At 42.0% G+C, this 20,070-nt stretch overlaps 2 protein-coding genes across 2 annotated transcripts in view; both read left to right on the forward strand.

Annotated features, from left to right (window-relative positions):
* pip5k1ca (phosphatidylinositol-4-phosphate 5-kinase, type I, gamma a) overlaps positions 1–13,725 on the forward strand; it is a 60,367-nt gene extending 46,642 nt beyond the window's left edge. Inside the window, exons 14-17 of the mRNA XM_080769810.1 lie at positions 338–370; positions 659–778; positions 4,374–4,677; positions 11,476–13,725. Coding sequence (XP_080625936.1) covers positions 338–370; positions 659–778; positions 4,374–4,677; positions 11,476–11,478 — 460 coding nt within the window. The 3' untranslated portion in view covers positions 11,479–13,725. The remainder of the gene's footprint in view (positions 1–337; positions 371–658; positions 779–4,373; positions 4,678–11,475) is intronic.
* A 739-nt stretch (positions 13,726–14,464) lies between these two features.
* LOC308320430 (ras-related protein Rab-11B-like) lies at positions 14,465–19,975 on the forward strand. Its single transcript, XM_080770825.1, has 5 exons — positions 14,465–14,601; positions 16,446–16,641; positions 17,480–17,673; positions 18,104–18,184; positions 18,294–19,975. Exons 1-5 carry the CDS (start codon positions 14,562–14,564, stop codon positions 18,437–18,439), a joined length of 657 nt encoding a protein of 218 aa, XP_080626951.1. The 5' UTR covers positions 14,465–14,561; the 3' UTR covers positions 18,440–19,975.
* The last annotated feature ends 95 nt before the right edge of the window (positions 19,976–20,070 follow it).

Here is a 20,070-nt window from a genome sequence, read left to right on the forward strand (position 1 = left end):
TACTTGATATTATAAGTCATTATAATAAAGTTTATAATGTGTTATGATTAAGCTTTTAAAGTATAATGATTATTTATCAGCGCTTATAAATATAATTATACATGTTTATGAGAAGATTATAATATCTTATAAGTGTGTTCATAATGCATTATAAACGTGGGATGCATAGCAAGTGTTACCATTTTGGTAACACATACATCAAATATGAGATGAAATCATATGAAATTTCTACGTATGTTGAAGTCCTGTCACATAATTTCGGAGCCCGCCCTGATGTCCTTCCCAGTATGACAACCTACCATAAAGCTTGTATTGACACTGTTCTCTCTGTCCCTAGGAGACACACCCAGTCTGTCAGCCACGACGGGCGGTGAGTCTGCAGCACAGTGAATGCTGCTTTCACTTCACAAAGGCCATGCTTGTTTTAACAAGTCAACATGCTGAAAGTCCCATTACGTGTTTCCACAGCTCTTAGTTTCATATTTTATACAGCACCAGAGTCGTGTTTGGGTGTGGTAGGCGTGTGTGAATGGAAACTGTGCTAGGTCAGTCTGTTGGTCTATGTTTATGAGTGGGACTTTGTGTGTGCGAGGCTGTTTCACTTTGTACATACACGTTGTTTCCTCTGAGTGTATTCTGTGTTTGTTTGTGGGAGCAGAACCCAGGAGGAGTTGCGTTGTCGTGATGAGGACCAGCAGACCATCACAGTGGAGGTGGAGGTGAAAAGGCATGACAGTGAACCCACCATCACTATTCCACAGAGCTGGCCTGACACTAGGTACGTCTGGGGATGTGTGCATGCGTGTGTGCGATGCCTTAGGACCAGTACCATTGTTGGATATGTCATGGGTCACTTGAGGATAACATATAAATTAATTATTCTTGTCCAGTGACACACACTAGACTAGAGGTACACAGTAAGAGTGTTAATTTAACTCTTGAACTCCCTTCATTCTCATTGTCACAAATGGATGAGTTAACACTGAGGAGCTCTTGTTGTTTCATGTACTTCAGTTGAAAGTTCTTGGTATTATACTATTGGAAAGCCTATTTGAAGCACTCATTTGTTGGGCATTGAAATATTAGTTTTAACTACTAACACGTGCTGCTCTGATCGCTAAAACCCATGCTACGGCGCCCTCAGTACCATCAGGACCAGTATGTTCTTTCCTTTAGAAACAACAAGAAATAGAACCCTGCATGCCAGGTAAAGAGCATGCGACCTAATAGGGGGTTAGCTAAGCTGTAGAGCCATTATAATGAGTAGTCCATGACCCCAATCATTAATATGACTGAGTTTGGCACCCTGCTATAAATAATCTGCTGCCAACCTCCAACCTAGACTAAGCCAGCTGTTGGGTGAGCACCCCTCACTGTGCAACATGAAACGCACATATGTACGCCAACGCACAACCTCAGCAATTTAAGTCTGAGATACTTACGTCCCATGTTAATGGACAGAAAGAATATGGAGGGCGAATGCACTATCCCATTTTGTTATTAGGGTCTGGGAGGTCTACTTAAGTTTCTGGTTATGGACAGACAGAATGTGCCATGTGATCTGGAGAAGGCATCTAATTAAGTTAAGCGAGTGTATGCGTGTTTATCAGGATTTATTTTGTACTGTGTGGGTGGGTGTGTGTGTGTGCGTGTGCAATGTGTGCATACGTGTGTGTGTGTGTGTGTGTGTGTGTGTGTGTGTGTGTGTGTGTGTGTGTGTGTGTGTGTGTGTGTGTGTGTGTGTGTGTGTGTGTGTGTGTGTGTGTGTGTGTGTGTGTGTGTGTGTGTGTGTGTGTGTGTGTGTGTGTGTGTGTGTGTGTGTGTGTGTGTGTGTGTGTGTGTGTGTGTGTGTGTGTGTGTGTGTGTGTGTGTGTGTGTGTGTGTGCGTGCGTGCGTTGGGTGCGCTATGGGTTGACACTGTGAGGGAGTGAATGGTTTAGAAAAGCCCCAACATAGGCAAACCAGAAAGTCAATATAGGGCTGTGGATTAATCCCCCACCCGCAAAACACAGAGATAAGCTAGACCTCTCCATATTCTAAAATGTTTAAAGATTACTTTTATCTCACTTTAGCTTCATTTTAAACTGAACATGAAATTGAATGAACTGGACTGGATTGGAATCAATTGGATGATCAGGGTGAGGCTGCTGAGACTGATTAAACATCTGCGTCTGATGGCAGCCCAGTAGGCCAAATGACGTCATGATGACGTCCTCTGGTGACGTTCAGGACGTTCAGGCCATCACAGCTCATATGGGGAGGATCTTTATGTCATTTCAAGGACGTCTTCACCAGTTGTAATAATATATGGTAGGTTATTCTGGGCCAGATCTGACTAGTTATGACTTATGATATGACTTACGTTGATCTGGCCTCGATCGGACTCCCTCTGATTCTTCCAGGGATGTCTGTCTTAGTGGGCAGAATTAATGTTGGTTGAAATCATGTGATATTCTGGGCCAGATCTGACTAGTCTGACTTGATCTGGCCCCAATAGAGACGTCACAAATTGGTCCAGGTCCTGACCGTGCTTGCTGGGAGGGGCTCTAGGGGCTCAACATCATGGCCTGAGGTTCTGGAAGGAGCTTGCTGCAAGCATGGCTGGGGCTGAAGGGCTAGTGAATGACACAGAGCCAGCAACAGGGGCATGGACCATCTGGATGCCCCTGCTTCTCCAAGCAGCCTGAGATCACCTGCTGGTGAGAGCAGAGAGAGGATGAGACGGGGAGGACAAGAAAGGGGGCTGTAGAGATAGAGTGTAACAGATAGGGGGAGACTGTCACACTGTGCCCCCTATATTAACCATTCAGTCAATCAGCTCTCTCCTTGTAAGATGCCAAATCTGCTATTCCTCACTATTCATTCACTAGAGTGTTACTCTAGCGAAGCGACGCTCAAACACACAAGCTGAGAAAGCAGTCTGGATAAGCCTAAATCCTTTCTGCTAATAGTCAGTGATCTGGACAGGAAGAATAATGGATTGTGTTAACACACAGACAGCTGGTAAGTCTTAGAGTGGTGGCTGGCAACTAGACCATGAATACACACAACCCATGCACGCATGGCACGTGTGCATGCACGCACACACACACACACACACACACACACACACACACACACACACACACACACACACACAGTCACACACACACACACACACACACACACACACACACAGTCACACACACACACACACACACACACACACACACACACACACACACACACACACACACACACACACACACACACACACACACACACACACACACACACACACACCATCCATTACACTTTACTTAGAGCCTGTTTGTTCAAATCTAATAGCCCTGCACATCTGTTCTGTTTTATTAGAGTTGCTTACTGTAAGTGCCCCAATTAATGGGGCTTGATGTACCGTGTGTGTGTGTGTGTGTGTGTGTGTGTGTGTGTGTGTGTGTGTGTGTGTGTGTGTGTGTGTGTGTGTGTGTGTGTGTGTGTGTGTGTGTGTGTGTGTGTGTGTGTGTGTGTGTGTGTGTGTGTGTGTGTGTGTGTGTGTGCGCGCGACGTGACGTGTTATATGGTGCACTGTGTGGGAGGGAGTAATGGGTTTGGAAAAGACCTAACATAGGCTAACCAGAACGTCAGAGTAGGGCAGTGAGGCAGGATGGCTTCAGGACTGGAACTGGGGTCTGGGAACAACAAAACAAGTGTTGTGTGTTCTTAATGTATTGTATGCTCATGTGTAGTCTAGTGGTGTATGTATGTAAGTGTTGTACTGGGATCAAACTCACAAATTGGGGTGTATTTGCCCAGAAGTCAAGCAGAGATTATCAGACTAATCCATTTTGTCAATGATAAAAAAGCTCTTTAGAATTGTTTTGTGTTATATAATTAAAAAAAGTGCATCTTGATTATTTAATTAATTGAAAAAGTATGTATTCTATGTATTGAGAGCTTGAATAGAATCAGCAAGATGAGGTCAAATGACCCATTTAGGGGTCCTAGGGATGTCCTGATACACTTTTTCTTTTCCCGATCCGATCCCGATACCACAATTTACCAGAGAATTATATATATAATAATTTAAAAAATAAAACATATCTTATTTTGAAGTCCACAAACCGGGAATCTATCTAGCTATATATCTCATGTTGTGTTTATACCAGACTCCTCAATCAAATGTGCACTTGCAGTTTGGGCAACATTTTATTTACCTGCCATAGTGTCAACCCATTACCCCTGTGTCGGATCGTTGGTTAGACTGGCATATTCGCCGATACCGATATGACCAAATAAGGGCCGATCCGATACCGATACAGTATCGGGACATCTCTAATTAGTACCAATCTTACTACCAATCTTACCCCCCTTTCTTTTCTCTTCCTCCACAGTGAGGTAGAGGAAGCAGCTGGTGCTGAGGTTCCTACTGGGGCTGAAACTCCTGCTGCTGCTCCTGCTGCTGCTGCTGCCGCCGCCACTCCCAGCTCTTCCATGGCTCCTGAGGCCTCTTCCCACTCCTCTTCCCCAGCTGCCGCTTCCTCTCCTGGAACTGCAGAGGCCACGGATCCCCTGGAGGCTCTATCCAGCCCGGTGGTCGTGGTAGTGGAAGCAGATACGGCCAGCCTGGTGTCGGGCTCCGGGTGTACCAGCCAGGCTTCCGTAGATGATGAGGACGACGTGCCAATCACAGACCTTGTAAGCTAAGCTAGGCCAAGCTAAAGCCTTTTAGCCTAAATTAACACTTACAGTTAACAGACCTACAGTACTACGGTATAGACACATGCAAACATATTGTTGGATGCAGAAATTCACAGTTTGACTTTAATGATTCCTCAAGACTGATATAGAAGGGATTTATAAATGATTCGGACAGATAAAGGCAGACAAACCATGCACTCAATGAAGTGATACGTTGTAAGACTTACCAGACTACTGAGGAGGGCCAGCTCCAATCAATCACTTAGCGGTACATCATTTTTACATAGCCATTAAAGGACCACTTCGCCCATTTTCTCGGTGCTCACTAATGCTCATTAGAAGATGGCACCATTTATGTCTACTCTGTATGTGTCTCAGATGAGGGCTGTGGACAGTTCCGAAATCTGCCTACCAGTGACATCATCATGACAGTAGGCAGGGATTGGTAATTAAATCTTTTTGGCTTCTATTTCAGAATGCTAACTTTCCAGGAAGAGAAAGGCGTCAGTTTCTATTAGCTTGGAATCCCCATTGATGTTGACATTGAGACGCAGAGAGAGTAGACAGAAATTGTGCCATCTTAAGCCTAATTTATAGTCTGAGCAACGCGGCGCACTACGTGTCTCACAACGTTCTGAGATTTACAGGAAGTGAATGTGGTATTGCGTATCTCGTCTTTTGATCGAATACGTTATTAACGTGATTATTAACACAAAAAGCCCTATAGGGGGCTGGTTTCCATTGTGGTCCATTGTAGCAGCCTTTTCAACCAATCAGAGCCAGCAAAGTCAATAATTTTTCCAGAGGTATGCGACAACATCGACACTTCCACTGCCATACATAAATTATCCTTTATTATAATGAACATTACTGAGGACCAATTAGGTTGAAAGTGGGTGAAGTGCTCCTTTAAGATAGCATGGCATATTCAGCTAGCATCCTGGTGTGATATATGTGTTGTCAGAATATATTATATTATGCGACATATATCAACATATATTGCAATAAAATATGATTTCATTGCAATATGCATATTGAATTGTTGCTCATGATTGAATGGACTAGTCTGAGCCTGTACGATGCTGTCCTACAGAAGCGTTGACACAAGGACCTCAGAGAAGATGCCGAGTCCATACCACTGGTATGAGAGAGATGAAGAGTGCGGTGCGGTGTGCAATGCAGTGTATTTAATAGCATGTGGCAGTCGTCCAGAAACCTTGTATCCCCATATTTCAACCTTTTACGTTTATTTCCGCAAACTGTCAAAATGCCATGATTTGTCATTATGTACGTGACTGTCGCGCAAATGTAGAGAAATGTAGATCTAACAGCTGGCTTCACCTCACTTGCCACGGTGTTGACAGCTTTGATATTAGTAAGAGCTGGAGTCAGAGAAAGGGAGACATGTGCGTGCGTGCAATATTCTACTGTTCGACGGATGTTAGGTTCTTAGCTTACTTATGATCCTTCATCCTTGATGACTATTTCTCTGTATTTGATGTAGGCCTATTACCATTATGTTCTGGATTAAGAGTATCTGCTAAATGTCTAAATTGTAATTGTGTATGTGCGTGCGTGTTTGTCCTCCCGGCAACAACCACCTACCATCAGATCTCTCTGATAGTGTTGTGTTGGCAGGTCTAAATACTCCCAGAAGCAGAGCCATGAATGAATGTATGAGGGGCTGGTAGAGGATAGCAGATGGAGCTAGTGATCACAGCTCCAGATAGTGAGCTTCAACGTGGAAAAGTACTCACCTTTTGTAGAATTAGTCAATAGGGCTTGCAAACTTCGCTTGGGACGTGGTCTCGAGATTTGGGGGGAGGGCGAGGGCGTGTCCAACATCTGCCATGTTGTGTGTGTCACGTCACTACTTACTTACCAACGGACAGACGAGCAATATTACACCAGAGGGTGTGCGTTACCCGTGATTATTGGACAGTGATGTGGTCAGGAACGAGGCAGTTCCGCAAGAATCACTGAAGTGCCAATATATGGTAAATATACATGGTTTCCTTTCACATCTGGTGGTTCTGCTCTGGAGGTGTGTTTTCTGTCAGCAATCAAACACCCTGTGATTTATACGGAGTTCTGCGACATGTTGTGAGCTTGTTGTACAGCTATTTCAGACCCACGACCCATGCAGTCGAGTATGACTCTGGCTTTAAATGTGCCATCAGAGGTCCTACATAGCAACAAGTTAGTCAGCGAGCTCCCTCACTTATTTATCAGTCTGCTCACATAGCCTGCCCTGCCCTGTCTCAACTTAAGAAGAGCCGGTTATTATTCATTCAGTGGAAACGAAGAGAGACACAGGGTCAGGAGGACACACTGTGCACAACCATACATTCTCAGATGTAACTAGTACTACACGCACGTGCGCGCGCGCACACACACACACACACACACACACACACACACACACACACACACACACACACACACACACACACACACACATATACCCGCACAGACACACACACACACACACACACACCACACTCCAGTGAAAGTAACTGGTCTGGTACTGTAGTGACCAGTAGTGACCTACAGTACCAGAAGACATATTGCCCAACTGTTTTCACCCCCTGCATCCACAGGAGTTTTACACACTTAAACCTGTTTCTCTGTCGAGTAAAATTATACATGGTGGCATACAGTGTACAGTGTACCCTGTCGAGTACCCTGTCTGTTTGAGTGACACTGAACAGAAGGACAAGGCAAGATATCTCGGGAAGGGGGGTTGGGGTTGGGGTTGGGGCTGACTTCACTTGTATTGAACGGAGAACCAGCTAATAGACATGAGATTGCCCCGGCATGATATATAATCACCGCACTCCCCCGGGAAATATCAGTATATCGTTCGACGGTGAGGAGTCTGGAGTGATTGCTGAAGTCAGCTGAGGCACTGCGCAGCTAGCGCTCTTCACTTCACAAGTTCGTCTGAATTACTTGTGTTTGAATTATTCAACCACGATCAACAGTCTCCACATTCACTTTTCATGACTATGTTCCTCCTCTCCTTCAGCTGCGGTTTCATTTTCCTCTCCTTCATCTACGCTCGTTCTCTTTTGGTTATTATACTCCTTCAACCACTTCACTTTCCCCATGAATTTTATTTTTCACTGCAGGCCTCGGCTCTTTTGTGTATTTTCCCCTCGACTCTCATCTCCATCGTTGACCTCACTGTACCCTTTTTTATTTCTTTCTCTCTGCTCTGACTGCTCTTCCCCGGCTGTTATTGAAGTGGTGCGACGGCACAGTGGAAATAGAGAAGACAAGGGAATAAGGAGACAAGGAAGAAGAATATGAAGAGGAGGAGCGGTGAACAGAAAAGATAGCAGCCTACTCTTGACTCCATCTCTGACCTTCTCATTATGTTTCACATTTCCCCTCCTTACTCTTGCTCTGCGGGGCCTGTCCCCACTTACCTGCTGTATGTTTCCAGAAGGGTGGACCCAGATTGTCTCTACTTGTCTGAGGAAACCTCGGCTCAGCTGTCATTGTTGTTACTCCATTCCAGCAAGAAATTCTGGGTAGATATGCGCTGGTCTCAAATTGCAAATCTCCCAATTTCTCACAATCTCCCAAGCTTGTAGATGGGCTACTTTTGGCAAAGAGATGGGTGCAGGAAAATAAATGTAACCTAATGAAGGGACCCAGGATTGAGCCCTGCGGGACACTTGTCAATAAACAATATAGGGGTCAATTAACACTGAGAATCTTACAGCGTAGTTATTTGTCCAGTGTGCTGTTGCTGATCCTTTGTGAGTGTGCTCATGGTGTTGCCTCTGTGTTAAATGCTAGCGGTTGCTCAGCTGCTTGTGAAACACATCATGATAGGCCTACAGTTTGCAGTCATTTGATCACACCCATCATAGTACCGCAGAATGTGTAGGCTTAGTCAGAATTCATAATTGGTGTCATGGTCAGTGGTTACACACTCTCCACTATGGATCTGTTTGTGGTCATGTTGAATTACAGGAGACATGTCGGAGACTAGGGATGACGAGATGAGTGTTTTTCACTATTTTGAAAACCATTTTAAAATAGTTCAACTAGCCGACCTACATCTACACGTTGTGAGCTTGTAGATCAGCTATTTGAACTATTTTTTAAAAGGTATTTTAAAATAGTAAAAAATGGCAAATAAGTTTAGGGGTAAGGGCAAGATATAGCGCTCTGTGTCCATTTAAAAATAAATAATATATGTTTATTTTACTCCCAGATTTTCATTTGAATTGACATTTAGTTAAGCCAATTTGCTTGTGTCAGATTTCTCTGTTTGTACCTGAGAAGATGCTTTAATGGCGGCACGGTTTTGATCGTGTGTGTGCGTGTGTGCGTGTGTGCGTGCGTGCTGTGACATCAGCCCCCGGTGCCACCTCTGACTCCATCCATCACCATCATCCTCATCACCAACCTCACGTGCCTCAGAGGCAGCTTGCTCTCTTTTAAAGGGCCAGTACCTTATGGAAAAAGACATTACTGGAAGCCTTTTACAGAGGCTGGCCGGGTATCGTGGTGGAGTTAAAATACTATACAACCATTTCAGCACATCTATTGTCTGAGTCTATCTAAATAATAGAGACTTGCTTTGGAGGAAGACCCCCCCCCTCCCTCTCTCTCTCTGGCTCGTTTGGCAGGCCTGGCATTCTGGCTTCCTTTCTTTCCATCCACTACTATTGCCACCCCCTCCTCCTGCTGCTGCCCTCCCCTGTTTGGCTGATGCATCGACTCACTGTGTCATTTTGCTTCCTAGGAGATAGTCCAAATTAGGCAATGTAGAGATGGAATGATGCATGTGATTCATTACAGGCCACAGTTAAACCCATGATAATATTTAGTTCCGTAATTATGGGGTGTGTCAGTTTAAACGACTAGCGTGTTCTTCTTATTCCAAAAGCAACCAGTTACGTGTCATTGCTGGCATTTACGTTTTACAGGCATATATGTATATAAGCCTGCAGTGAAGTCCAATGTGCATTAACATTTCACAATGTCTTTAACACTATCATTCTTACAGTTGAATGTTCTATCAAGCTGACACTTTCTAATCTGTCTGGGCAGCATTTCCTCCTTTTTTATTGAACATAATCACATGGCGTATGATATATTTTGCTTTTATGTCATACTCAGGTGGTGGAAAACTTATGGCAGTGATGCTGTTTTAATACAGCATCACACTTACTTTAACCACTTTAACCATGTTTTATACATTGTGAGAAAAACTCTCCCTCCCTCTCCTGAGTATGACGCAAGAGCAAAATGTCCACTGTGTGGATATGGTCAATGCATCTCTCTAATGTTCTTGTCCTGTCTCCTCTTTTCCTGCTCCTGTGCTCTTTTGTGTTTGTATTCCTCCTGCCTGCCCTTCCGTCGCTTCTGTCTGTGTGCCACTGGCCCTCTGGCCCCCTCTGCTGCGGTGCGTGTGTAAATGCAGCCTCCGGAGGACAAGACCTGGGTGTACTCTCCGCTACACTATGGCTCAGAGGAGCCTGTGCCAGATGGGAATGGGGAGAGTGAGACAGTAAGTGAGAAGGAGTCAAATATACAACAGGAAAATTCCCTTAAAAAAAGTCCTAGAATTCCACAGAAAGACTCTGCATTCAGCCCTATAGACCAGGACCATCTTCTCCTGGGAGGGCCCTGTATTTAAAGGCAGTCTTGGATTACAAGGATTGGCAGGTTAATCTCTGTCCTTATGAGGGAAGCTTTGATTTATTTTGGTAGGCTGGTTCTATTTAGATTAAACATAACTCTCCATCTTATCAGGTTCATTGAATTAGGCAAGACATCTACAGTATGTCTGGGCCGACATTTGGTTTGATCTGTACTGTACATGCTGTGCTGTACATCAGTGGGTGGGCTATGGTCACTACCGCCGTCAACCTTACACCACCCATGTAGTCCTCCAGCAGCATGAAGGACAGTGTTTACTACACTGCCTCCCACCGTCTGACTGTGTGGCGTCTCTCCATGTCTTCACCTCATACATCACCATGGCAAGACTCCCACAGCTGGATAGTTAATGTTAGACACCGGGGACATTTCTTCTTTATCTTTTATCTTTTTTATATACCGGGTATCTCAATAGTAATTTGTGATCCTATTCCGAATCCTAACACACAGCTGGGTCTACGTTTTTCTGAGAGGTTGGTCTCTCAGACAGTTGCGGTTGACCTAGCTGTTGTTAAACCAAATTTACTTTAATATATGACCATTTTGCTCGTGGGGGAAATAATAGATTTTCGGTGAGCGTCTCCATCAGGCTTTGGCTTGGTTTTGCTCTCTTACCTCTTTCCAGTATTGCCTGATCCACAAGATATCCCACCAAATGTACAACATGGCTTTGTAAGATAGCTAAAGCACAATAAGACTGAACTGTCTTAAAAGCTCACTGACACCTGCCAGTTCTTAGCTGTGGTTTTAAGCTGCAGACATTCTGCTCACTGGAGCATACCAGTCTTTTTGACATGCGAGTCCTTTGTCACTCTTAATTTGATATGATTTCATACTCCAAACAGTTGTTTGATATGAAATACAGTAGATAGATGTCTCTTCAGCTTTAATATTCTTACTCTGATTTATTTGTACTGGATTGGATCGGTCAGGTCAATATATGTACTTTCATTAATGCCAGAAGACAGGTTTTTGCTTTATGATGAATGGTCACGTTTATCATCCCCCTCCTCTCTCTCTCTCTCTCTCTCTCTCTCTCTCTCTCTGTCTCTCTCTCTCTCTCTCTCTCTCTCTCTCTCTTTTTCTTTCTCTCTTTTTCTTTCTCTCTAACAGTAAAGCTTCCTCTCAGCCAGTGGAAGGTGCTTTCATGAAGAGGACCAGACCTGGTGTGGTCCAGACCTCACCAGTGGCAGCAGGATCCCAGTCCAAACCTGGATTTTAAACATTGTTACAAAAATGAACGAAAATAAAGGTGAGAGAAAATAGTGACCGGCTACAGGAGGGGGGAAACGTGCAGTGATGACATCACCGCTCATTCTCACTTCCATTCTCGACAACTTAAAAATAAAGAGTAAACCTATAGCAGAATAACAAACACAAGTCTTTTTGGGAATGTCCCATTGGTTACAATCAGAAATGTTATTTCTTTTCTCTTTTTTCATTAACATAAATATTTCTTACATTTTATTTTCTTTCTGCTCTGTGTTAATCCTACATTATTATGTTTATCCCCTGCCAAAAAAAGAACAAAATAAAAATGAGGTCAATGATCACCAAACAACAACAAAAAAGAGTAATGTTTGCGAAATCAAAACGCCCTCAGCCCTCACATTCCTGTTAGTGAACATATTCAGTGGTGAGAAACTTTTATGTTTTTACTTTGAATCATTCTCTTTGTATCTTTTATTTTTATTTTTATCTGGGCACTTCACTACTGTGAACATTTATTTTGTTTTTATTTGTGTGGGGTCATGGCCTTCACTATGATCATTCATAGTGAACTAGTTGCAGTGCAAACTCTTTGCTTTTACAATTTAATATTCATTTGTAGCTGATAGCTTGTTCAATAATAGCTCATTTCAATGGTTTGTTTTTACATCAAGTGTTTATCATTACTTCATGGATGTTCAGTGTTACAACTTACAACTTTTTACTGAAATACCAACCCCTTCAGTAGTGGAATCAGTCGCAACACTAAGAGAGTAGACATTGTCAATCACTGTATTCATATTTTCATCATTACAATGTCTTCCAATGTTGCCCTGCGTATGGACAGATGCAAACAAATAATTTTCTAAGAATATTGATTCACACAGTTGTTTTAATAATTACAGAAATCAACATATCAATGATCAATGACTTTTGACACTACTGGTCATCCTAACATCATCATCCAATTGAATTAATTTAGTTAATATTGTCAGTATATTTCAATGAACATGGTACGTTGCAATGTTCTCTCTGAGACACATGGCAGTTTGTAAATGGATTTGGAGTTTGCACTTAAGAAAAGGACCTGAAAATGAGCTAGTCATAGAGGCCAAATTACACACAATACTACACAACACTCCAGAATTCTTCATTTTCCGTTGTGTTAGCAATGGGTATGTTTTTAGACGGCACTTTAGTTTACCATTATTGAGTGTGTAAAAGGTGACGTTAATCACAATCATTACACAGGATTAGTGTTGTTTACAGTAGTTTCTGTGACAGCATATGATTCTCAACTAAGATACATTTAGGCTTTATTGTCACAGGTAGCAATTTTCTTCAGTTAGTTGGTATGCTGTGTGTATTTGTGTGTGTAAGGGAGTTCATGTCAAAGTAAGACATTGTGAAATAGGGATCATTTCATTCTCATGATGTGCAGTGGCCAGTTGTAACATGTTTGCTGTTGTTCATCGTGTGGAGAGCATAGCAGCAATATTTTTGTACAGTCTGTTTTTTTTAGTTCTTTTAATTGCCTTATTGAGGAATCTGAAATGTAGGCCTATCATTTTTTCCCCCATTATTGCTGTTGTATTTATTTATCTCTCCGATAGTTGTACTCCTGAGAATGTGTACATAGAATTATAAATACATATATAAAAATATATAAATATATTTTCCATTTGAATTGGAGAATATTATTTTTATTTGTTTTTGTTTTTTGCTGCTGGCAAGAAATTATTACGATTTACATGATTTACTGTATCATGTTCTTCAATGTGATTAATGAGATGCAGCTATATTTATGGTCTATAAATTGGAGCTGTTTCTTTGTAAGATATTCTAAACTGAAAGATTTGTTGATTTTAATGTACATGCAAATCAGTGGGGGTTCTTCTGACTGTCCAGCTGTGTTGTGTATGTGTTTTCAAATCGCCATGTGCCCTCTTTGTAGGGAGAGTCCTTTAGGCCTACAAAGACATAGCATGATTTAAAAATGAATATGCATATCAGACATGTGTATTTATGTATATCTGTCTATATTCATCTATTTATACAAGACGTAAATAGATGGCTGTATGTGCGTGTGTGCGTGTGTGTGTGTGTGTGTGTGTGTGTGTTTGAACCCGATCAGAATGAATACAAAAATAAAGCAGTTCTATGTCTATGAATTGTTGTCGCTGTTTTATTTCTACCTACCATACAGTATGTGTGCTGCGGTTTAGACAGAATTGCAAAAGACATTTCCAGTTTTTGTCCTACCCAATCTGTTTCTTATGGAAGAGTATGGAGACCACTTCAACCACTGCAGATGTGCTAGTTATAATAACATTCTTCACCAAGCAGATCAATGTATTTGTATCCTTTAAAATATGTTCTGGATTGGCAGCTTTAAGAAATAGAGAAGTATCAATGTTATATTGATCCATTCTATGCATTGCTCAATATTGATCACAATAACTGCCACTTTTGTGATACTGAAATTTAAACTACAGATCATATGTTTTCATGTATTATGTTATATTCTAGGAGGATCTTTACAGGACTCACTGGCTGCATGACAACCAAAATCCAATTAGTAGGCCTACTTTCTTCTGTCACAAGAGAAAACGTTGTTTAGTAACATGAAGGGCATAGGCCATAGACTAGTGTCTTTATACTGACATTTTTCATCAACGCATCATTTTTTATTTTTTTTTAATGTATATTACAAATATATATATATATATATATATATATATATATATATATATATATATATATATATAATAGTAGTAGTAGTAGTAGTAATTTATTTTTATTTTGGTCAATATTGTTTTGCATACATTAGTCAGTCAGTCAGGATAAAGACGTTTCCCATTGGTCGATGCAGTCATCCGTCAGCTCACGTGCCCATTCCCTTCCTTGAAGTCTGGCCGGGTCTGTAGACGGGATAGGAGCCGATATATCCATTCTAATAACTATTAAAAGAAGAAAAACAGCTTTCTGAGATGGGAAATCGAGATGACGAATACGACTATTTGTTCAAAGGTAAGTCAATCCCTCTAATTTACAGGTGAGGGTGTCATGGTGCCCCTGTTGTCTCACTTGTGGAAGTTGAGTGCCAGCACAGTGAGGAAGTGAACTGCTGGTTGCTAGCCAGTAGTGCTACATGATATCTGTGCTAAACTATACCCAACTGCAGGTAGTCTACCATAGCTAACCAGCTAGTCGAGTAGATTAAAGCTGGAAACGTTAGGTAACTAATTTAACGACAGAAATCTGGATTTCTGTATGCGTGGAAAAATCTAAAGTTTTATTTAGCAAATGTTGTCCATTGGTTCACTAGTCTAGTACAATAGCTATAACCACCTGTGAATGACCATGAACGACTTGGATACATTTTAAGGGATTTTGAAGCCTAAAAACTGAGTAAACTCTGCACATGTACATGTAGCCAGTGCGGAAAATACATAAATCAGTCACTTGACTCAGTCATCATGTCTAGCATTTGGCTAGCCCTACAAGCAGAACCCAATGCTACTGAAGTTTCTGACATTTGTTAGACCCAGAGCATTGGGTCCTATTCCATCTCCACCCTGCCACCAGGTACGCACACATAAATAAACGTAAACACGTTCGGATAAGTCAATCTGCGCACTTTGATGACTTTTTTTCTTGTGAGGGCTTCTGAATGTGTGAACTATAAGTACCTATACATACCGCTGCGAATATCTATTTTTAATCTATGTTTGATTAAAAATGTCGCTTTGATTCTTCTCTTCCTACCTTGTTTATTGACACCTCATTGTACCGCATATCTGGCTAGCTAGTGGCGCTATAGCTATGACAGAGCAGATCAGAGGCAGGAACGTAGCCGGCACAAGCCAACCGCACATCGGGAGGCGGTACAATAAACGGTAAATAAACAAGAATCAAAGCGACCAAATCGGTCAAATAAAGATTAAAAATACTTACCGGCTTCCGCGACACAAGAGATATTCGCAGCGGTATGTATAGGTACTTATAGTTAAAAAAATCAGAATAACGCAAACGAAAGGAAGACGTCAAACGCCGCAGATACGATGTTACCGAGGATGTTTATGTCCGCGTTCCAACATTCCCATACGAAAATATTGATACGTACAGGGACCCTACATAAAGCGACATCCAAATTTCAGAAAAGCTTTATGGAGGGTTCCGAGAGGGGCTAGCATTTGGCCAGAGACATAAACATAACAAGAACACTGGTCTCAGCCTAGTGCCCTAGCCCCTCTCGGAACCCCCTCGGTTGAGCTCTTTTCATCGTTCACCCGTAGGGTCCCTTTGCATTTCTTCCACTCTCTATGGTTGTACATATACGCTCCGTTCAGGCCGATCTGCACTCCGCTTAAGTGGTGGTGAGATGTTTCAAAGATGCATAAAGCGGCTATAGGAGACAATGGAAATGTGGAAGATTTTTCATTTGGCGCAGATGCAGTTAAGTATTATTTTAAGTTTTTGCTGCTCTGAAATTTTCCCTTCCTTCCTTGACTTCCCATTGTACCGCCTCCCGCACCGACACTGGCTAGCTGCGCGTCCCTACGTTCCTGCCTCTGATCTGCTCTGTCGCAGCTAGCCAGAGGAGTCTGTCTACGAGAGTGGAAGAAATGCAAAGGGACCCTATGGGTGAACGATGAAAAGAGCTCAACCGAGAGGGGCTAGTCTCAACCCTGATGAAAACATGTCGGTTGAATAAAGTTTTCCTCCTTTTTAAGTGTGCCCGCATCTCCGCGTTGTTCTATAGATGTGTTATTTTTTTTTTACTTTTTTACATTTTGTATACCTGCACACCTCCTGAGCACCTGCTTCCTTGCCTTGAATACTGGTTATGTTGTCATCTGTTTTGGCTCTAGTTGTTCTGATAGGAGACTCTGGAGTGGGGAAGAGTAACTTGCTGTCCCGTTTCACGAGGAATGAATTCAACTTGGAGAGTAAGAGCACCATCGGGGTGGAGTTTGCCACCCGCAGCATCCAGGTAGATGGCAAGACAATAAAAGCCCAGATCTGGGACACGGCTGGACAGGAGCGCTACAGAGCCATCACCTCAGCGTAAGATTAACATTTTATGTGTTTGCCTTCAAGGTAAGGTACTGCCTAGTGCAGTTCTGTTAGGCCCAAACCCCACCAACTGCAACTCCTTGCAAGTTGCAACTACTCACAACTCCTTGCAACACAACAAACCACAGTTACCGTATACCCATGCAACTCCTTGCAACATAATGGTTGCAAGTAGTATGTTGCAAGCAGTTGTCTCTGGTGTGGTTAGGGCTTTAGAATGAGATGATTTAGCTTCCTGCACGTATGTCTATTCTTACTCCTTTGTAACCAGATACACCAACAAGATACCCATGTACCTGTCTAAATACTTCCTTAATGTTAACTAAGTCCACACCCACAACACCAGAGGGAGTGCAACAAACCATGTACAACCCAGATTCGGCACAAACAAGGGACTAAATTATTTTCGCTCCTATGCCACCAAAATGTGGAACGCCCTACCAACAGTCATTAAGACATGTGAATCCCTTGACTCCTTCAAAACCGCTCTCAAAGGGCACCTACGGACGGCTGCAATTCGAAACTGGCCCCCGTAAAATCTGAATTCCCCCCCTTTTTCCCCTCACTGTATATGTTTCTTTTCCCTTTTTGCTTCCTTTATGATGAATTCCTGTTTTGTTCTTTAACTACCGGTATATAGAAGTGTCTATTTGTACGTCTATAAATGTTTTGATGAATTGAACATGGTGGACCCTCTTGTAAACAAGTGTAATGCTTAATTGGGTCGTCCACTCACAGTTAACAGTCTTTGTATTGAGTGTGTGCTTGAAATGTACTGTAATTCTGCAAACTGTTAATAAATATTTCAATCAATCAATCAATCAATCAGGTACTACCGAGGGGCGGTTGGTGCTCTCCTTGTTTATGATATAGCCAAACACCTGACGTATGAGAATGTGGAACGCTGGTTGAAAGAGTTGATCGACCATGCCGACAACAACATTGTGATCATGCTGGTTGGTAACAAGAGTGACCTGCGCCACCTCAGAGCAGTGCCCACTGATGAGGCTCGAGCATTCTGTGGTAATTCAATTCAAACTTTATTCAAGAACTCACAGGGGGGTCCATAGAGCGGAACACATAAAACATAAAAACACAAAGTAAACAAACTATAAATAAACAAACAAGGAGGACTTATCTCGTTACATACAGGCTAGAATGCCAGTGGCTCCACAGCTTAGAATTAGATGATAACCTGACAGAGCTCTTAGCAGGGTTGGAAAGTGCTACATTGATGCTGTTCACAGAGTCTGTTAACCTGCACATAAATCTATACATCAGGTTTCGTAGCACAGCAGGCCAAGAGGGTACATTTATTTCTACAAAACTCCAAAAACATAATAGTATTGTACATATAAATGTAATGCAATTAAGTTAGTCTATTATAAAATGCATAATTAACTTTGCTTTATCTAAAATACATAATAATTAACTTTGTCTTTCTCTGGCTCAGAAAAGAACACTTTGTCATTCATTGAAACATCAGCCTTGGACTCTACTAATGTAGAGGAAGCTTTCAAGAACATTCTATCAGGTGAGAAGTGGCATCATGGGTCACAATTTGCCAATTAATTTAAAACATCTATCTATCTATCTATCTCTCTATCTATCTATAATATATTATTTTTGTTCCACTTCAACAGAAGTCTACCGTATTGTATCACAGAAGCAGATAGCTGACAAAGCTTCACATGATGAATCTCCAGGAAACAATGTAGTGGACATTAGTGTCCCTCCCACCACAGATGGGCAGAAAGGCAACAAACTACAATGCTGCCAAAGCCTGTGACACCCAACTGTACCTGCCCCCCTTTATTATCCCACAAGCTATACATTACTTGATTTCTGCTTTACTCTAAGCACCATATGCTGCTACTGTCTTTATACCTCCATGTGTTCAGAAGTCTCTGACTCTAAAAACTCCTTCAGAGTTTACATTCCTTGTTCTATGGTTTTCCCTAGAGTTACATGGACCAAAGTCCATGTTGGTTGTTTTGCAGTTGTTTTGCAAAATCAACACTGGTGAAGCAGCAGAGGCGGGGAGGGAGGCAGCTTTTTGGTAATAAGTAGACCCTAGAGTAGAGTTTCCAGTTGCCTCTTGAATTGTTCTGCTCTGAGTCCGGTGTGGAATTAAATGAGCCAGAGACATGATTTGTAGTGACTGTCTGAGGTTACAAGAACAAGAGTGAGACAAGCTGAGACAAATGTTTTCTATTTTATTGAGAAGCTAACTGCACAGAGATACCAAAAGAGAAAGTTCTATCAATCTCAATCTTACACTTCCTTACTGATGTTCCAGGTGATCTCATAAATCATTGTAAGTAATTTACACAACCACAGCAAATACTATAGCAATTGTATGATTCATTTGGTAGCTGATGATGTAGTAAGCCATGTCAGTCTGGAGTAGGGTGACAGTCCCTCATTTCCAAGACTTTAGGCATCCCACAAATGGAGACCCTGCCCTACATTGTGACTGGCAAGTGTCAGTGTTCAAATGCCCTAATAGTTAGTCCCCCAATAGTTGCTCTCATTGTCTCTTTTCCCACGAGATGTGTTAAAAAAACATGAGAAATATCCCCTATAGGCTACAGTACCATGTCGGCCATACCACCCATGACCAAATTAGCATCATTTTAAAACAAAATGTGACACCAGAGGGGTTAAATAACAAAATGATAGTCAATATTAGGTCTATTTGGTCGAATATGACATTGTCCCTCCCATCCCACTTGTCCCACGCAAGTGATACTTCTGTCCCTAAAATGAACAGTTTGGATCTGGTCACCCTAGTATGGAGCAAGTTCTTCTGAGTCTGTACAGTTGGCCTATACTGTGACATATTTTACCGATCAATCTGCCTAAAAACATTTTTGCGCTTGTGTCCAAAACTACCATCTACACCGGTATAAAAATTCACTATCCTGGATAATGAACTTTTTAGAGAATGGTGGTTGCATACTTTGCACCCAATCCCATCTTGTTTGTTTTTGTTTACACGCATCTGTTCAAGGAGAATGTGTTGGAACTTGGAAGGATGGGAATATTGGATTATGCTCCAGCTCCACGCTCTCACAAAGCCATTTAAACTGCTATTAGTTTAGTTTGTTAATTGGAATTGATGAGCTACAGTTTAAAGAAAGTTGTTTTTGGTTGGTTGATATAAATGCCTTATATTTGTTAGATGGCAGAAATGCCATTTGCAGTTATCCATATACATTCTGTAATGTCTTACTCTTGACATTTCCCATTTGAAAAAATATATATAACTTTTTTTGCCATGGCAAAAGGAATATTTAAATAAATATAAACCCTATCCATCTGAGCAGGTGGCAACAATGTATTGTCTCCACCAGGCCGAAGGCATAGGGAGAGTATGTTTTGCAACAGTTTACCACTCTGTCCGTGTGTGTCCGTCCA

Source organism: Protomyctophum bolini (genome assembly GCF_963924005.1).
Source record: "Protomyctophum bolini genome assembly, chromosome: 8".
Lineage (NCBI taxonomy): Eukaryota > Metazoa > Chordata > Actinopteri > Myctophiformes > Myctophidae > Protomyctophum > Protomyctophum bolini.